Source organism: Agelaius phoeniceus, chromosome 8 (genome assembly GCF_051311805.1).
Source record: "Agelaius phoeniceus isolate bAgePho1 chromosome 8, bAgePho1.hap1, whole genome shotgun sequence".
NCBI lineage: Eukaryota > Metazoa > Chordata > Aves > Passeriformes > Icteridae > Agelaius > Agelaius phoeniceus.
The window spans coordinates 21,360,351-21,372,927 of record NC_135272.1 but is presented as its reverse complement, the minus strand read 5'-3'; the positions used below and the strand labels follow the sequence as shown (position 1 = coordinate 21,372,927).

Sequence of the window (12,577 nt, the reverse complement as noted above, 5' to 3'; positions counted from 1 at the left end):
TATCGTGGTCTGGCTAATTCTGTCTCATACAACCATCACACTACTGGTTATGGAGTGAAAGCAGAAAATAGCGTGTAATAGATGGCTGCCGAGGAAAACCAGCCCTGCCTGCAAATCGTGAATTAACTGCGGATTAAGCACCGAGCCTGTCCTGCTTCAGGGACCAGCCTGGCGGGGCTGTCGGATCCCCTGCCACTGCCGGAGCCGAGGGGAAGGGCAGGGGGACTGGGTAGGGCCCGAGCGCAGCTCCCGGCGCAGGGGGGCGGCTGAAGGACCCCTCACTGCCGCCGCTGCTGCCGCCGCCCGCACGTGGCACCGCGGCCTTTCCGGCGCTCCCGGCGGCGGAAGCTGTTTCGGCTTCCGGCGGAAGCGCCGTCCCTCGCAGGTTGAGCTGGAGTCGGAGCGTTTCCGCCTCGCGGCCGCCGCACGACCGGGGCCAGCCGAGCCCAGCGGAGCCGCGCGCGGGGCGTTCCGCCGCTCGCCTCCCCTCAGACCGGTCTTAAGGCAGCGGCGCCGGCGGCCGAAGGATGTGGCGGAGGCGGCAGTGGCAGACGCCGCGGCCGAGGGAGCCCTGAGCCTGAGCAGCGCTTCCCGGCTCCGCGACCCCCCGGCCCGGCAGCGACCCCCGGCCCGGCAGCGACCCCCGGCCCGGCCCCTCGCCGTCCCCCGCCCCTCGTCGCCCTCCGCGGCCCCGCCCGCCCCCGCCGGGTCCCCGCGCCCTGGAGCCCCGCGCGGGCGCTGAGCGCAGCCCGTGAGCCGAGCGCAGCCAGGATGGCCTCGTCGTCCGGCAACGACGACGACCTCACCATCCCCAGGGCTGCCATCAACAAGATGATCAAAGAGACGCTGCCCAACGTCCGCGTGGCGAACGACGCCCGGGAGCTGGTGGTCAACTGCTGCACTGAGTTCATCCACCTCATCTCCTCCGAGGCCAACGAGATCTGCAACAAATCGGAGAAGAAAACTATCTCCCCGGAACACGTCATACAAGGTGAGCTTCCTCCCCGCTGTGCCGGGTCGGGCACCGCACCGCTCCTGTCCCGCACCGCTTTTTGCTCTGCTTTGCTCTCCGCTTGCCTGTAGCTACGTAGGACACAAAGGCAGGGGCTGGTGAGGGTGTGGAGGAGAAGCGTGTGCTGTCCGGCTTGCCAGGCGCACTGAGAGAGAGCTTGTCTTTGTGTGGTTAGAGCGGCTGCTGGCTGTGTTCAGGACCAGCTCCGGTTTTGTGCTTCAGAGAACCTGTGATGCTGTGAGTGAAGTCACCAAATCGCTTCCTCGTACTGGGAAACGAGGTCTGCTTTTTCGAATGGAGACCTCGTGTTTTAAGAATCTGAATGTAGTAAATGTCTTTATAGTCGGAGATTGATTATGTGGAGCCCAGACTTTATTCCATGGTAGTGTTGTCTGGAATCTCTTAAGAGTATATTTCTTTAGGGCTGTCCTTACAGTCTCATTGTTTAATGTTGGATCTTCGTATCTGTTGCAGAAAGCATTTAAACGTGACCTATGCCCTCGTATCTTTCTGTGCTGTTGCCTTGCACTTCTGCTTGCTTGAATAAAAGGCGAGTTCTCTCTCTGTCTCGTTTATTTTTCTTTAAATTCTGTCACAAATAAGGAGTTTTCTTGCCTCATCCTGAAGTCTGCATTAGGCATAGTTTTTTGTCAGAACTCATTTGCTTTGCTTCTTAAGCTGGGGTTGTTGATACCGGTGTTTGCTGCAAGCACATTTATAGCAGCAGTAGTGAAAGAGCGCTTTACTCGGCTACCTAGTAGAGATATTAACAGCTGCATTTGTAGTACAGCTATTTTCAGGGCTGTGATGGTATCAAGTTAATTTAAAAAATGTTGTGGTTGTATGATTTTTTAAAGCAATATTTGCTGTTTAAGCAAAAAAAAAAAATTGGTTCGCTTGAAATTTATTAACTTGCTCACCAGAAGAGGTTCAAGTACTTAACTGGGTCATGAACTGCAAAAGAAAATATGTAGCATGTATGAGCTTTAATGTTAAATGAAATGCATGTAAGCTTGCAAGTTTAGTAAAATAGCTCCATTACAGAAGCCTAGGATGTAAAGTAAAACCTGTGCTTGCACATGGAAGCATACTTTAGGTGTGATACTCTTTAATACATGGGTAGTTTTTTCAAGTCACCACAAAAACATTTGAATTTAGTTCTTAACACAGGAATAGATGTGATCTTTAAGATTGAGGGCAGTAGAGGGTTTGTGTATGAAAGTATTTTGTACCCAGTAGTGGTGGTCTGTAGAAAAAAATTCACCTATTTCTGTCCTAGGCTTAGTCTGGGTTTTTTGGAAAACAAACTGAAACTAAAGTGGGTGTGCATAACATCAGCAGATGGTCCCATGCCAAGTATTTTGCTGGGTTCTATGTCCTTGTGTTATCACATCTTAGGGTTAGAAAAAGTTATTTTCAAATTAAATCTATACTTTGTAGTAAAATATTGCGATGTATCAATTTTTGTAATGTTCTAGAGATGGAATGGATTTTCTGCTATGCTTATGTTTAAGGAAGCTGTAATTGCTATTAGCTCTTTTCAGAGGCTGGTCAGCTGGCAGATGATCCTCTGTGAGGTTTGAGGGTTTTGGCTGCCAGTTTGGAAACAGTGATTGTGTATATAGGTAGAGTATTTCAGCATTTTCATCCATCTTCATACAATCTAGATACTTGCTATTTTGAATGCCTCTTAATGCAGCAGCCTCACGACAATGATGCTAACAAACGAGGCAATTGAAATCTGTTTGTTGTGGTCACCCATGTGTCTTTTTCCTTCTGAATGGTTAGAAGTCAGTGAGGCTAATGGCCACACCTGGTCCAGCCTGAGCACAAGGTGCTGCTCAGAGGAGTCTTTTGGTACTCTCTGAGAGCTGGATCTGGCAATTGCAGATGCAACTGACCCTGTGGCTTTTGAGAATTTAGGGCAGAGCAGGGCTTCCTCTCAGGTGAGTTTGCTGGCTGACTGGGGCTGTAAACAAGAAGTTCCTAGACTGGGAGCAAGAAGCAGGAAGGATGTTTTGCTGGGCCAGAAGAGGGGGAAGAGGCACTCTGCAGTTGGTGACACTCTGCCACTGGACTGTGTGGAGGTGAGGTGAAACTGCCCTTGGTCACTGTGCTGAGGTGTTTGGCTCAGTGGTGCTTGAGACTCCCCTTCCTTTGCTGCACTGTTCAAGTGCTTGTATGGCCCTGTGCTGAGCAAGAGCTCTCTCTCCACCCTTGGGTTATACCTCAGATAGATGAGGTCCTTGCTTGTTATTTTGTGTGGTGGCACTGGCACAGTGCTGTCAATAGCATAGGGAAGGGAAAGCAGAGGCTTCTTGCATCTCATTAGAGACCTGATTTGATAGATGTTCTCAGACTATGCCAACACTCACTGCTGGTAACAAAATGCAAGACAGCTTTCTTGGAGAGCACCCAAAAGCATCAAGACTATGTAATAGTTGTAAGTGGAGATCTATTGTTGAGTTCCACCATCAGGAACCCAGCTGTGAATCTGCAGCTCTAGAAAGCAAATGAATGTTCTTCCATCCTGGAACAGAAAATGGAATCGTTTGAGTGTTATATGACTTGTGACAAAACAGGCTTTTTATGAGAAATGCAATTTTCGTTGAAAATGATGACTTGTAAAATCACCTTTTTTATGAAGTTGGTTACTTTGATTACTTGGTCTACATGGAACTGTTGTGCAGTAAGGTAGGCTGTGGATTGATGTCAAATCTAGTCTCTTCTCATACTGACAGTGTGTATATTAGCACAATTTTAAGAGTCTCACACAACTGTTCATGTTTGGGATTTTATTTTGGAAGTTCTTTTTTTCTTTGAAAGGAGCAAAAAAATTCAAAGTCTCAGATATTAATGACTTGATTTTATAAAATAAAAGTAGTACTAACTATGTGTCACTGATTACTCAGAGACCTGCACCTTCATGCAGTCATTAAGAGTAGGAGGAAACTGGGGAAAGGATAATTGTGATCTGGTGTTTGTAAATATGAGTTGTGTTATCCCCCTCAAATGCTATGTTTTGGAATTCAGCTGTTTACATTTGGTGGGATAATTCTAGTCTCAGGAAGATACTGAACTTTCAGCAATCTGGGTAGGATGGTATGTTTAAGACTAAAAAATAGAAAGGCTTGGAGTTTTGATGAAATAGCAGCTCTGATAGAGTAGTAATCACTTGTCCCACATTTTAGCACCATGCTGGTATAAAGGGATTCATATTCTTTCCATTCATATGATTCATATGTGTTCTGTAAGCCTTGATGTGCTTCAGGAAGATGGTAAACTTTGTAAGTTGTTTCACAGGCAGTAGAATTTCAATGCAGTTATTATGATGCATAAATCATAATAATTTATGGTTCTTCATAGCTTTGTTATACTGAATAGTTGTAAAAATCTGTCTTGGTTGTATCACATGGGGGGTTTGAATTTTATTTTTGTGTCTGTGCTATATTCAATTCACAATTGTAAGTTCTTTCCATTAATTTATTTTCTTTTAAAGACCATGTAAAATTTCTGTAAAAACACATCTTGCTCTTAATTTCAGACTCAGCAGTTGCTCATACTCTGATGCAGCAGATTGCCAAGCCTGGTCTTTTGACAAACACCTCTGGTTTTGCTCTGATGCTTTGTCTTAGTGATGTTAGACTTGTAGATTTCTTCAGTTTGGTTAAAAAAGTATGACTTAAAGAAGTTTACTGTATATACTGTTTACATTTTAAAATTGAATGAGTTCTTAAATATCTGTAGAGTATTAAGATAACCAGTTCTGGACTATGAGATATGGATTTGCCTCCTCTCTGCTGAGGCTGGATGAAACAAGTTTCTGAAGTTTTGGTAATTTGGTAATTCTCCTAGAAACTGTGGGAAGAAGTGTTTCCAGTGTCTGTGTGTGGGCTGAGGCTGAACTGGCATACTGTCTCTGAAGTAATTTGATTATCTCTAAATCAGTTAAACCAGTTTGTCTTTTAACTTCTTTTTTTTTTTTTTTTAAAGAAATAAGCCTGATGTGAATGTCTTTGCCAGGTGTTCTGTATTAAAGGGAAGGCAGCGCTGTATGACTAGAGGGCAGCACCCACAGCCCCGTTGGAGAAGAGTGTGTCAGTTGTCTCCCTTAGTCCAAGTTGGAAGCTGACAACTTAGAGAATGCCTTTGGGTTATTGTTTAGATTATGGTACCATGATGTGCTGCTGTAGTTATGGCTAGGAAGATGTTGCTTACAAAACTGGTGTTAGAATATTGTCCGAGTTACTGTAAGAAAGACCTTGTTTGTAACAAGTTGTTGGTTGCTGTTGTGCAGTTTAGTGCTATTTCTTAAATAGCTTGTCACAAAAGTTTGAAATTAAGATAAAGGTTAAAGCAACTCTTGTATTGTAAACTCTGAATTGTGTAAACGCTGGAAATTAACCATGTTTTTATTAAACTGATACTTGTTTCTAGTAGAATTGGTGTTTATGTAATGTTTCCAGTATATTCTGTAATAGGTTGACTTTGGGTGTGTGTGGAGGCATGTCACAGTAAATGGTGCATGAGGAAATGGCCTTTTGTCACATGTGCTACCTGGGTTTTTATAATCCTTTCTATTACCTTTGCATTCTTTAAAAAAACTGTTGTTGCAGGATATAGCTGCTTTACCGATTTCCTTGGGCAGATAAAAGCGCAAGATTTTAGCTTCTGAATACATTTTAATGTGGAGATAAATAGAAGGGGTTTTGTTGAGAAATAAAACAATAAAGAGCTTATACATAACTTTATACAGCTTTATAGGTGTGAACTATACATTTTATATAGAGGAATTTAGATACTAAAAGACAAAAGTTAAAATTCAGCAACCCAACATAATATTATTTATTTCTGCCTTTTTGAAGGATCTGTGAACACTTTACATGCATCACTTCTGCTCTGTTATAGGTTGCTAATTTACCTTCTACTGAAGACTTGCAAACCTGGAAAGGTAGAATCTCTGAGAGAAAATTCAGATAGAAATTCAGTTAGGAAGGACTTCTTACTTCTTAATGTTGTCTATTCTGATATAGAAAAGATGGGAAAAAGAGGTCTTTTGGAGAATAATGCCTGTCTCTAGCATGGTGGATCTGAAAGCCCTGAATCCTTTGCAAGTGCAGAAGATTGGGTTGTACTTGAGGAACCTTAATTTTTTTAGCCTAAAAACATGTATTCCTACAGGACATAGCAGAAGAGAGAGGTAAAATAGCTGTCAGATCTTTTTAAGAATAGAGATTTTTGTCACCAGATGATAGGAAAGTTACCAAATGTTTTGCTTTTTTTTTGTTTTAACTAAACAAATCAGTATCTATTATCAGAAACTTTATAAAAGGTAAACAATGTCTTTTCTCTTTTTTTTGTTCCTTTCTAGCGCTAGAAAGTTTGGGGTTTGGCTCCTATATCAGTGAAGTAAAAGAAGTCTTACAAGAATGCAAAACAGTAGCACTAAAGAGAAGAAAGGCCAGTTCACGCTTGGAGAACCTCGGCATTCCGGAAGAAGAGCTACTAAGGCAGCAACAGGAATTATTTGCACAAGTAAGTGAAGCAATGCTTGTCCTGATGGGGTTGGAATAATTCATGCTGCAAGTCTAGGGCCACACAAACATGTGCACACCTCAGGAAATATCCCCTTCCTTGTGAATTGGTGTGGCATCTAAGATGCTATTGACCGTGGCCTGCTTGAATTGGGGAATGTGAAGTTAACAAATAAGAGGCTGCCACTTGATACTTCTGTGATTTGACATACAGGACTTTGTATGTGAACATATTTCATATTCTAGCTTTAAAAAGCATGGGGTTTTGCTGCTACTCGAGTATTTCCAGTCTATCATGGAGAATACATTAAGAATTAGTTGATGAAGTGAAAGAAGAGCAGCTGGTTTCTAGGAAATTACCCGTTTTGAAGCATTCAAAAGTGAAAATAGCTTTTCTGTTTCTGACCATCAGTGCACAATTGTTATTTCTTATACTTGGAAAGAAACTTTATTCTTGGCAAGACTATAATTGAGTGAATTCATGCATAAATTTTTAAAGAGGCTGTTGAGGCATGGAAAAGGCATTTGCCTGCAAATAGTGTACTCACATATACACACACACTCCATCCCAGCCTTATCCCCTTCCAGCTTTCCCAGATAGTTTATCATCTCCCAGTTTGACTAAAATCCGATTTTATTTATTTCTTTTTCTCCACCATATTTCTCTCGACTACTCTCTTAGTTTGACAAGACCATTGTCTCAACTACGAGCTTGGAAAGTTATCTGGTATTTCTCTTTTCTCTTAATCAAGGCCAGAGTCTTATTTTCTCACTTTGCTTAGTCTGATTTCCTCTGATGAAAATGCTTATTCAGTTAATGTCTGATTACTGTGACCTTCTCTCCCCTCTGCAATACTTTTATCTTGCTGAGACTGTTGTTTTTCATCTCATGACATGCCAACTACTTTAATCTTTATAGCACAATGCATTTTAAGGCATTTAAAATTTCAGCATAGCATGTAGCTATTGCAGTGAACTAGTTATGATCAAGTCACATGTACCTAACTCTTGTTTGACTGTACTAAATTAGAAGGACCATTATGGCTGCTTCTGGATTTTGGGTAAGATTTACAAATATGCAGTTTGATACCTGTTTTTTACTTACTATTTTGTGCAAGTAACTCAGCATGATACACAAAATAAAAAAGCAGCAAAACCAAGGTGTATTAAGGGAGTACTAGCTCCAGAGTATCACTGAAAAAAAAAAAAATTAAAAAAAATGCTGAAACCTCCTTATGCAAGCCCCCCTTTGTCTAAGGAATGGCAACTTGAAGAATATTCTTTTAAAATTCTGTTACTGTGCCTTAACTTCTAATTTAAGACAGTGCATGCCAGTTTGACAAGATTATATGAATGCTTTTTAAAAATAGTGTTTGGTAATATGGAAAACGTTTGCTTAGATTCAAGGATGACAGTCTCATTTTTCAAAAATAGTAGCTGTAATGTGCTGTTGGAGGTACTGTAATTAGTCTTAAAAATAGTTACATGCATGTATGCTTATTTATTTGTGTTCATCTTTTTAATATTCTAGAGCATGACACGAATGCTGACTTCTTGCTCCATTTTGAAAGTACCTGCCTGTTATTGTTATAAATATTTGACACCTCTGGCTTGGATGATTGTAAATATTTGAAGTCAGGGAATGTCTAATCCCAATATTCATGTCTAAGTTTTTGTGCAAGACAAGGGTCCTCATAGATTTGGGGGTTTTTTTGGGGCTTCCTCACTGGACTTGTGCAGTAAATGAGTTAAGTTTACCAGATGCTTATAGAGCTTCTTGGTCAATCCAGCTCAATGGAATTCTCAGTGTATGGGTTTTTTCTCTCTTCCCATTTCTGCAGTGGTGAGGTGTTGTCATTCCAGATGTGGCTGTGAGTGTGGGCACTGACAGAGTGATGCATCCAGTGTGAGGTGCTGAGCTCTGCTTCCTGGAGCATGCACGTGTGTCAGCTCTCTGAGTGTACAGTAACCTTCACTGCTCAGCCTCAGTGGGGAGCCCTGGTGTCACCTCCTGTCTGATCAAATTTGTGCCTTCCTACCTGGACAGATGCTGCTGCCTTTCCTTTGAAACTTTACCACATCTTAAATTGTGTTCCACCCTTGTAACTGTGCTACCACTTGAAGTTTGAAATACTGAAAAGTTTTCATGAGAAGAGATTTCTACTTCTGTATTTTTTTACTGCCAGAACAGAGGAAAATGTGACACTTTGTAATAAAAAGAGAACACTCCCCTTTTTTTCACATTGCTAACTTGACAAGCAGGATTTGATTGTTTTCCAGACATTATCTTTTGGCATCTTATAGTTTGCAAAACTGAAAAAAGATTTGATACTTTGGGAAAAAAAATAGGAAAATTCAGTGAGTGCAGTAGGATTAGAAAAGAGATTATAATAGTCTTAGTGATGACTTGTAAAAGTAGAAGAGTAAAATGAACTGGAAATTTTTCATTTTGAGAACATTTTCTTAATGGTCACTCAAAATAAAAGTTGAAGTTGCAACTGTAACACAATTAATTAGTATACTGCTGAAATCAACAGGAGTTACCAAAAAACAAGTGAATACCCTGGACAGAAAAATCAAGATTCATCAGCTGAACTATTTGAAATGTTTTGGTAGAATCTTTTACACTTTTCAGTAGAAGTCCATACCTTTCTGTAGCAAAGCCATCCTCAGCTGTCATACCTGAATTTGAGAAGACCATGCCTTGCTCTGTTTTGCAAAGATTGCTTAGCAAAGTAAGATAATGGCTTGCTTTGTTTCTGTGATAATGTGTGTCTCTGTGGTTCAGTTGGATGATTTCATAATTGGAAGTTTTGGTATTTGTAATCAACAAAGCAATGCTGTTCTTATCTCTGAACTGTGATTAAATGTTAAGATCCCTTGGAACTGATGTCTAAAGTTTCCTTTGCTTAACCTCAGTTAAATTTTTCATTAGTTCAGCACAGTTGTTACAGTGGACCTGAAGTACACTAGTTTCTGTCTGTTGTTTTTGTAAGTGTAAGGCCTCAAAACAGTGGTGTCTTCAGAGGGAGAGAGAATATAGCTAAACTTCTTGGTACAAATTATTAAGGTACTTCTCAATGTGGTTTTGCATATGCAGTTAATAAAAAAATATATTTAAAAAGGAATCTGCAGGTACAGATAAAAAAGTGTTGAAAGAGAATCTGTTCTAGAGATTCTTCATGAGCTATGTATGGCCTTAACAATTAAATTTGTGTCTCTAGGCTAGACAACAGCAAGCAGAACTGGCACAGCAGGAATGGCTACAGATGCAACAAGCAGCTCAACAGGCACAGCTCGCTGCTGCCTCAGCCAGTGCATCCAATCAGGCAGGATCTTCTCAGGATGAAGATGATGAAGATGATATCTGAAAATCACCAGCTGAGTTGTCTTACTAAGAAATACTTTTCCTGCACAATGAAAACAGTGAAATGAATGCTTACCTGTAAGTTTGTATGCATTGTGGACTGGCAGTTGGTATTCTAGGGGTGTCTGCTGTTGTGTGCTGTACATGTATAAACTGTCCTTTTTGAACTCTTGAAGATTTAAGGTTCAGTATCATATCAACTTTGGATTTTTAATGGTGTATATGGAAATTTTAGATAGCAGTGCGTCATTTATTTGATCAATAAACAGTGTTACAATAAACAACATGTTTATAAAATATAGTGAGATTTATACGAAAAGCTCTAAACCCACATTTGCATTTCTTCCCTTTTAACTAAACTATAAAATCTTACTTAGAATTTTTAATTGTTTTTTGGGGGAGTGGTACAGTAGACATAATCTGTTAACGTGAAAAAAAAGTAGAGTTCAGCATAGAAGAGTCTGAATTCTTAGTTCTTTTTAAAATGAGGATGTATATGGCAATAAATATTATATATGCTCGAATACCACACTTGTTAAAATTTGAAAATTATACATTTTCACCAAGCTAGGAAAAGGTATGTTTAATAGGAGTTGTACAAATTCAGTCCTTTTTTTTTTTTGTATAGGGGTGAAAAAAAAATAAACCCATGGTTTTATTATACATCCTTTTGACAGTCCTAACTGAGTATTTCACTTCAAAGACTGCCTGGTTTGAAGAACTAACTCTTCTTTTACTTCACTCCAGTTTAATGTTAACTGTTGTTGATGGTATTTTGTAGTCCAGATTTATTCATATTGTTGAAATATAAAGCTGGAACTTAAAGAAACAAAATTGTTTTCTGCTGATGTGACAGGGAGTGATTAAGTATTTAAGACCAAGAAGGCAAAAGTGACCCTAACAGCGTGTTTGTCAAAAAGAGAGAATTTATTTAACCTTGATTAGTCATTGTCAGCATAATGCTAACATTCTCCAGACTAGATTGCCACTGGATTACTAAGATACCTTGTTGAGAGACAACATTTTCTTCACTCAAATTGGTTTGTAGGTAAGTCCAGGTTTCTGATAAATTGTTCCTCAAGAGTGATCAGCAGCAATACATGAACCAGAAATGATGTACTTGTCCTTTTGATAGTTCTGTTGATTTAATAGATGAGCAGCTGTCCTTTGTGTTGAAATAAAGCACAGTAGTGTCCATTGCTGAGTTTTAATGTGTTACTTGAAGTAATACTGGCATATCTTCTGGTACACTAATCTGAGCAGACTAGAAAAGCCACTTGCATGCTGCTGTAGTTGACCTCATAGCTCTCAGACAATGGGGATGGTTTTACCAGCTGATGTCCTCATGAGCTGCTCTAGTTGGAATTCTTGAGGAGGGCTGCAGCAGTCTGTTTACATCAGGATGCAAACAGCAAATGGTGGGCCCATTTTTACAGAAAGATCTGAACAAGATACAATTGGCATGTATTCAGATCTCAGTCACATAGTGACTTTTGATTTAAATTTGAGATGTTTTAAGTTGCATATGGAATAAATGTGAACATGTCTTTAAAAGCAGTAATGCAGTGAAAACTCAGAAGAGTATTTGTTTGAATGTTTAAGTTTAAAAAAGAAAAAAACCCAACTTTCCTGGATACCAGATAAAATGTTAGGCAAGGTTTGACTGAGGAAGTGGTTTTCTGTAAAGGTTTAAGTACCAAAGGTAGAAAATCTAGTCTAGTGATACAATGTTAATGTGCAGTGTTGGCTTTTCTAATTTGTACTGTAACACCTTCACACTTTCTATTTTAAATGAGTCTTTTCCTTCTAAATAATACTAGGTATATTTTCACACCTTTCTTTTCTGATGCAGAAATCAGGTTAACATTTTACTGCATCTGGTATGTATGGTGTAATGTTTGAATTTTTGTGACCTTTCTTTTTGGACATTCTTGTGCTTTTTCATATGCTGTATTCTTCAAGCAATAAAATTCTGATGTGTTTTTATAAAATTGCTTTTATATTTAATGAACAGTCTGTCTTCTTCATTTCCTTTATAAACAAGAAAAAGACTACTGAAGCCCTGTTTTTATTTTGGCTTACTGGACACTTTTTGTGACCTGAAGTCTTTACAGCCAGAGTGCTGTTGGATTGGATTGCTGTGCACTGGGGTTGTTATTGCTTGCAAACAACATTTCTGGGCTTGACCTGCTCTCTTTCCTCTTGGGAATTGCATTTAGTATTTATGCATTTTTATAACTTGACATTCTGCACCTAAGAAGCTGTACAAAAGCCCTGTAGATGGTGTACCACCTGCTGAAATGCTTTCATAAAGTGAAAGCTACAGGCAGAGGCTGAGGTAGTAAGAATTTAATTTCGGGTAGTCATGATTAGAGATTACTTATTCAGCCATTCTTCCCCAAGTATGAAAATAAACTCTGGCACTTTCAGGGGGAATCTTCACTGGTCTTTCAACAAACAAATTTTATATTACTTTGCTGTTGTGCTTCCATGCAGGAGCTGCTCAGTGGAGACAGATTTCTGAGTTTATGGTACCCCTGATGATTTTGGTACACCAGGTACATAGAGCATAAAGTTTGGTTAGTGAACTGTATTGTTGCTTTGTCTCACAAGAAACATGTATAAGGATGTGTCTGTTTCTTAAATATTGAGTTGATAAGATTA

The 12,577-nt window shown here is 39.9% G+C and overlaps 1 protein-coding gene across 1 annotated transcript; it reads left to right on the top strand.

Annotated features, from left to right (window-relative positions):
• The first annotated feature begins 361 nt into the window (after window positions 1-361).
• DR1 (down-regulator of transcription 1) lies at window positions 362-11,920 on the top strand. The gene is made up of 3 exons (XM_054638111.2): window positions 362-991; window positions 6,384-6,547; window positions 9,771-11,920. Exons 1-3 carry the CDS (start codon window positions 772-774, stop codon window positions 9,915-9,917), a joined length of 531 nt encoding a protein of 176 aa, XP_054494086.1. The 5' UTR covers window positions 362-771; the 3' UTR covers window positions 9,918-11,920.
• Window positions 11,921-12,577: the final 657 nt, after the last annotated feature.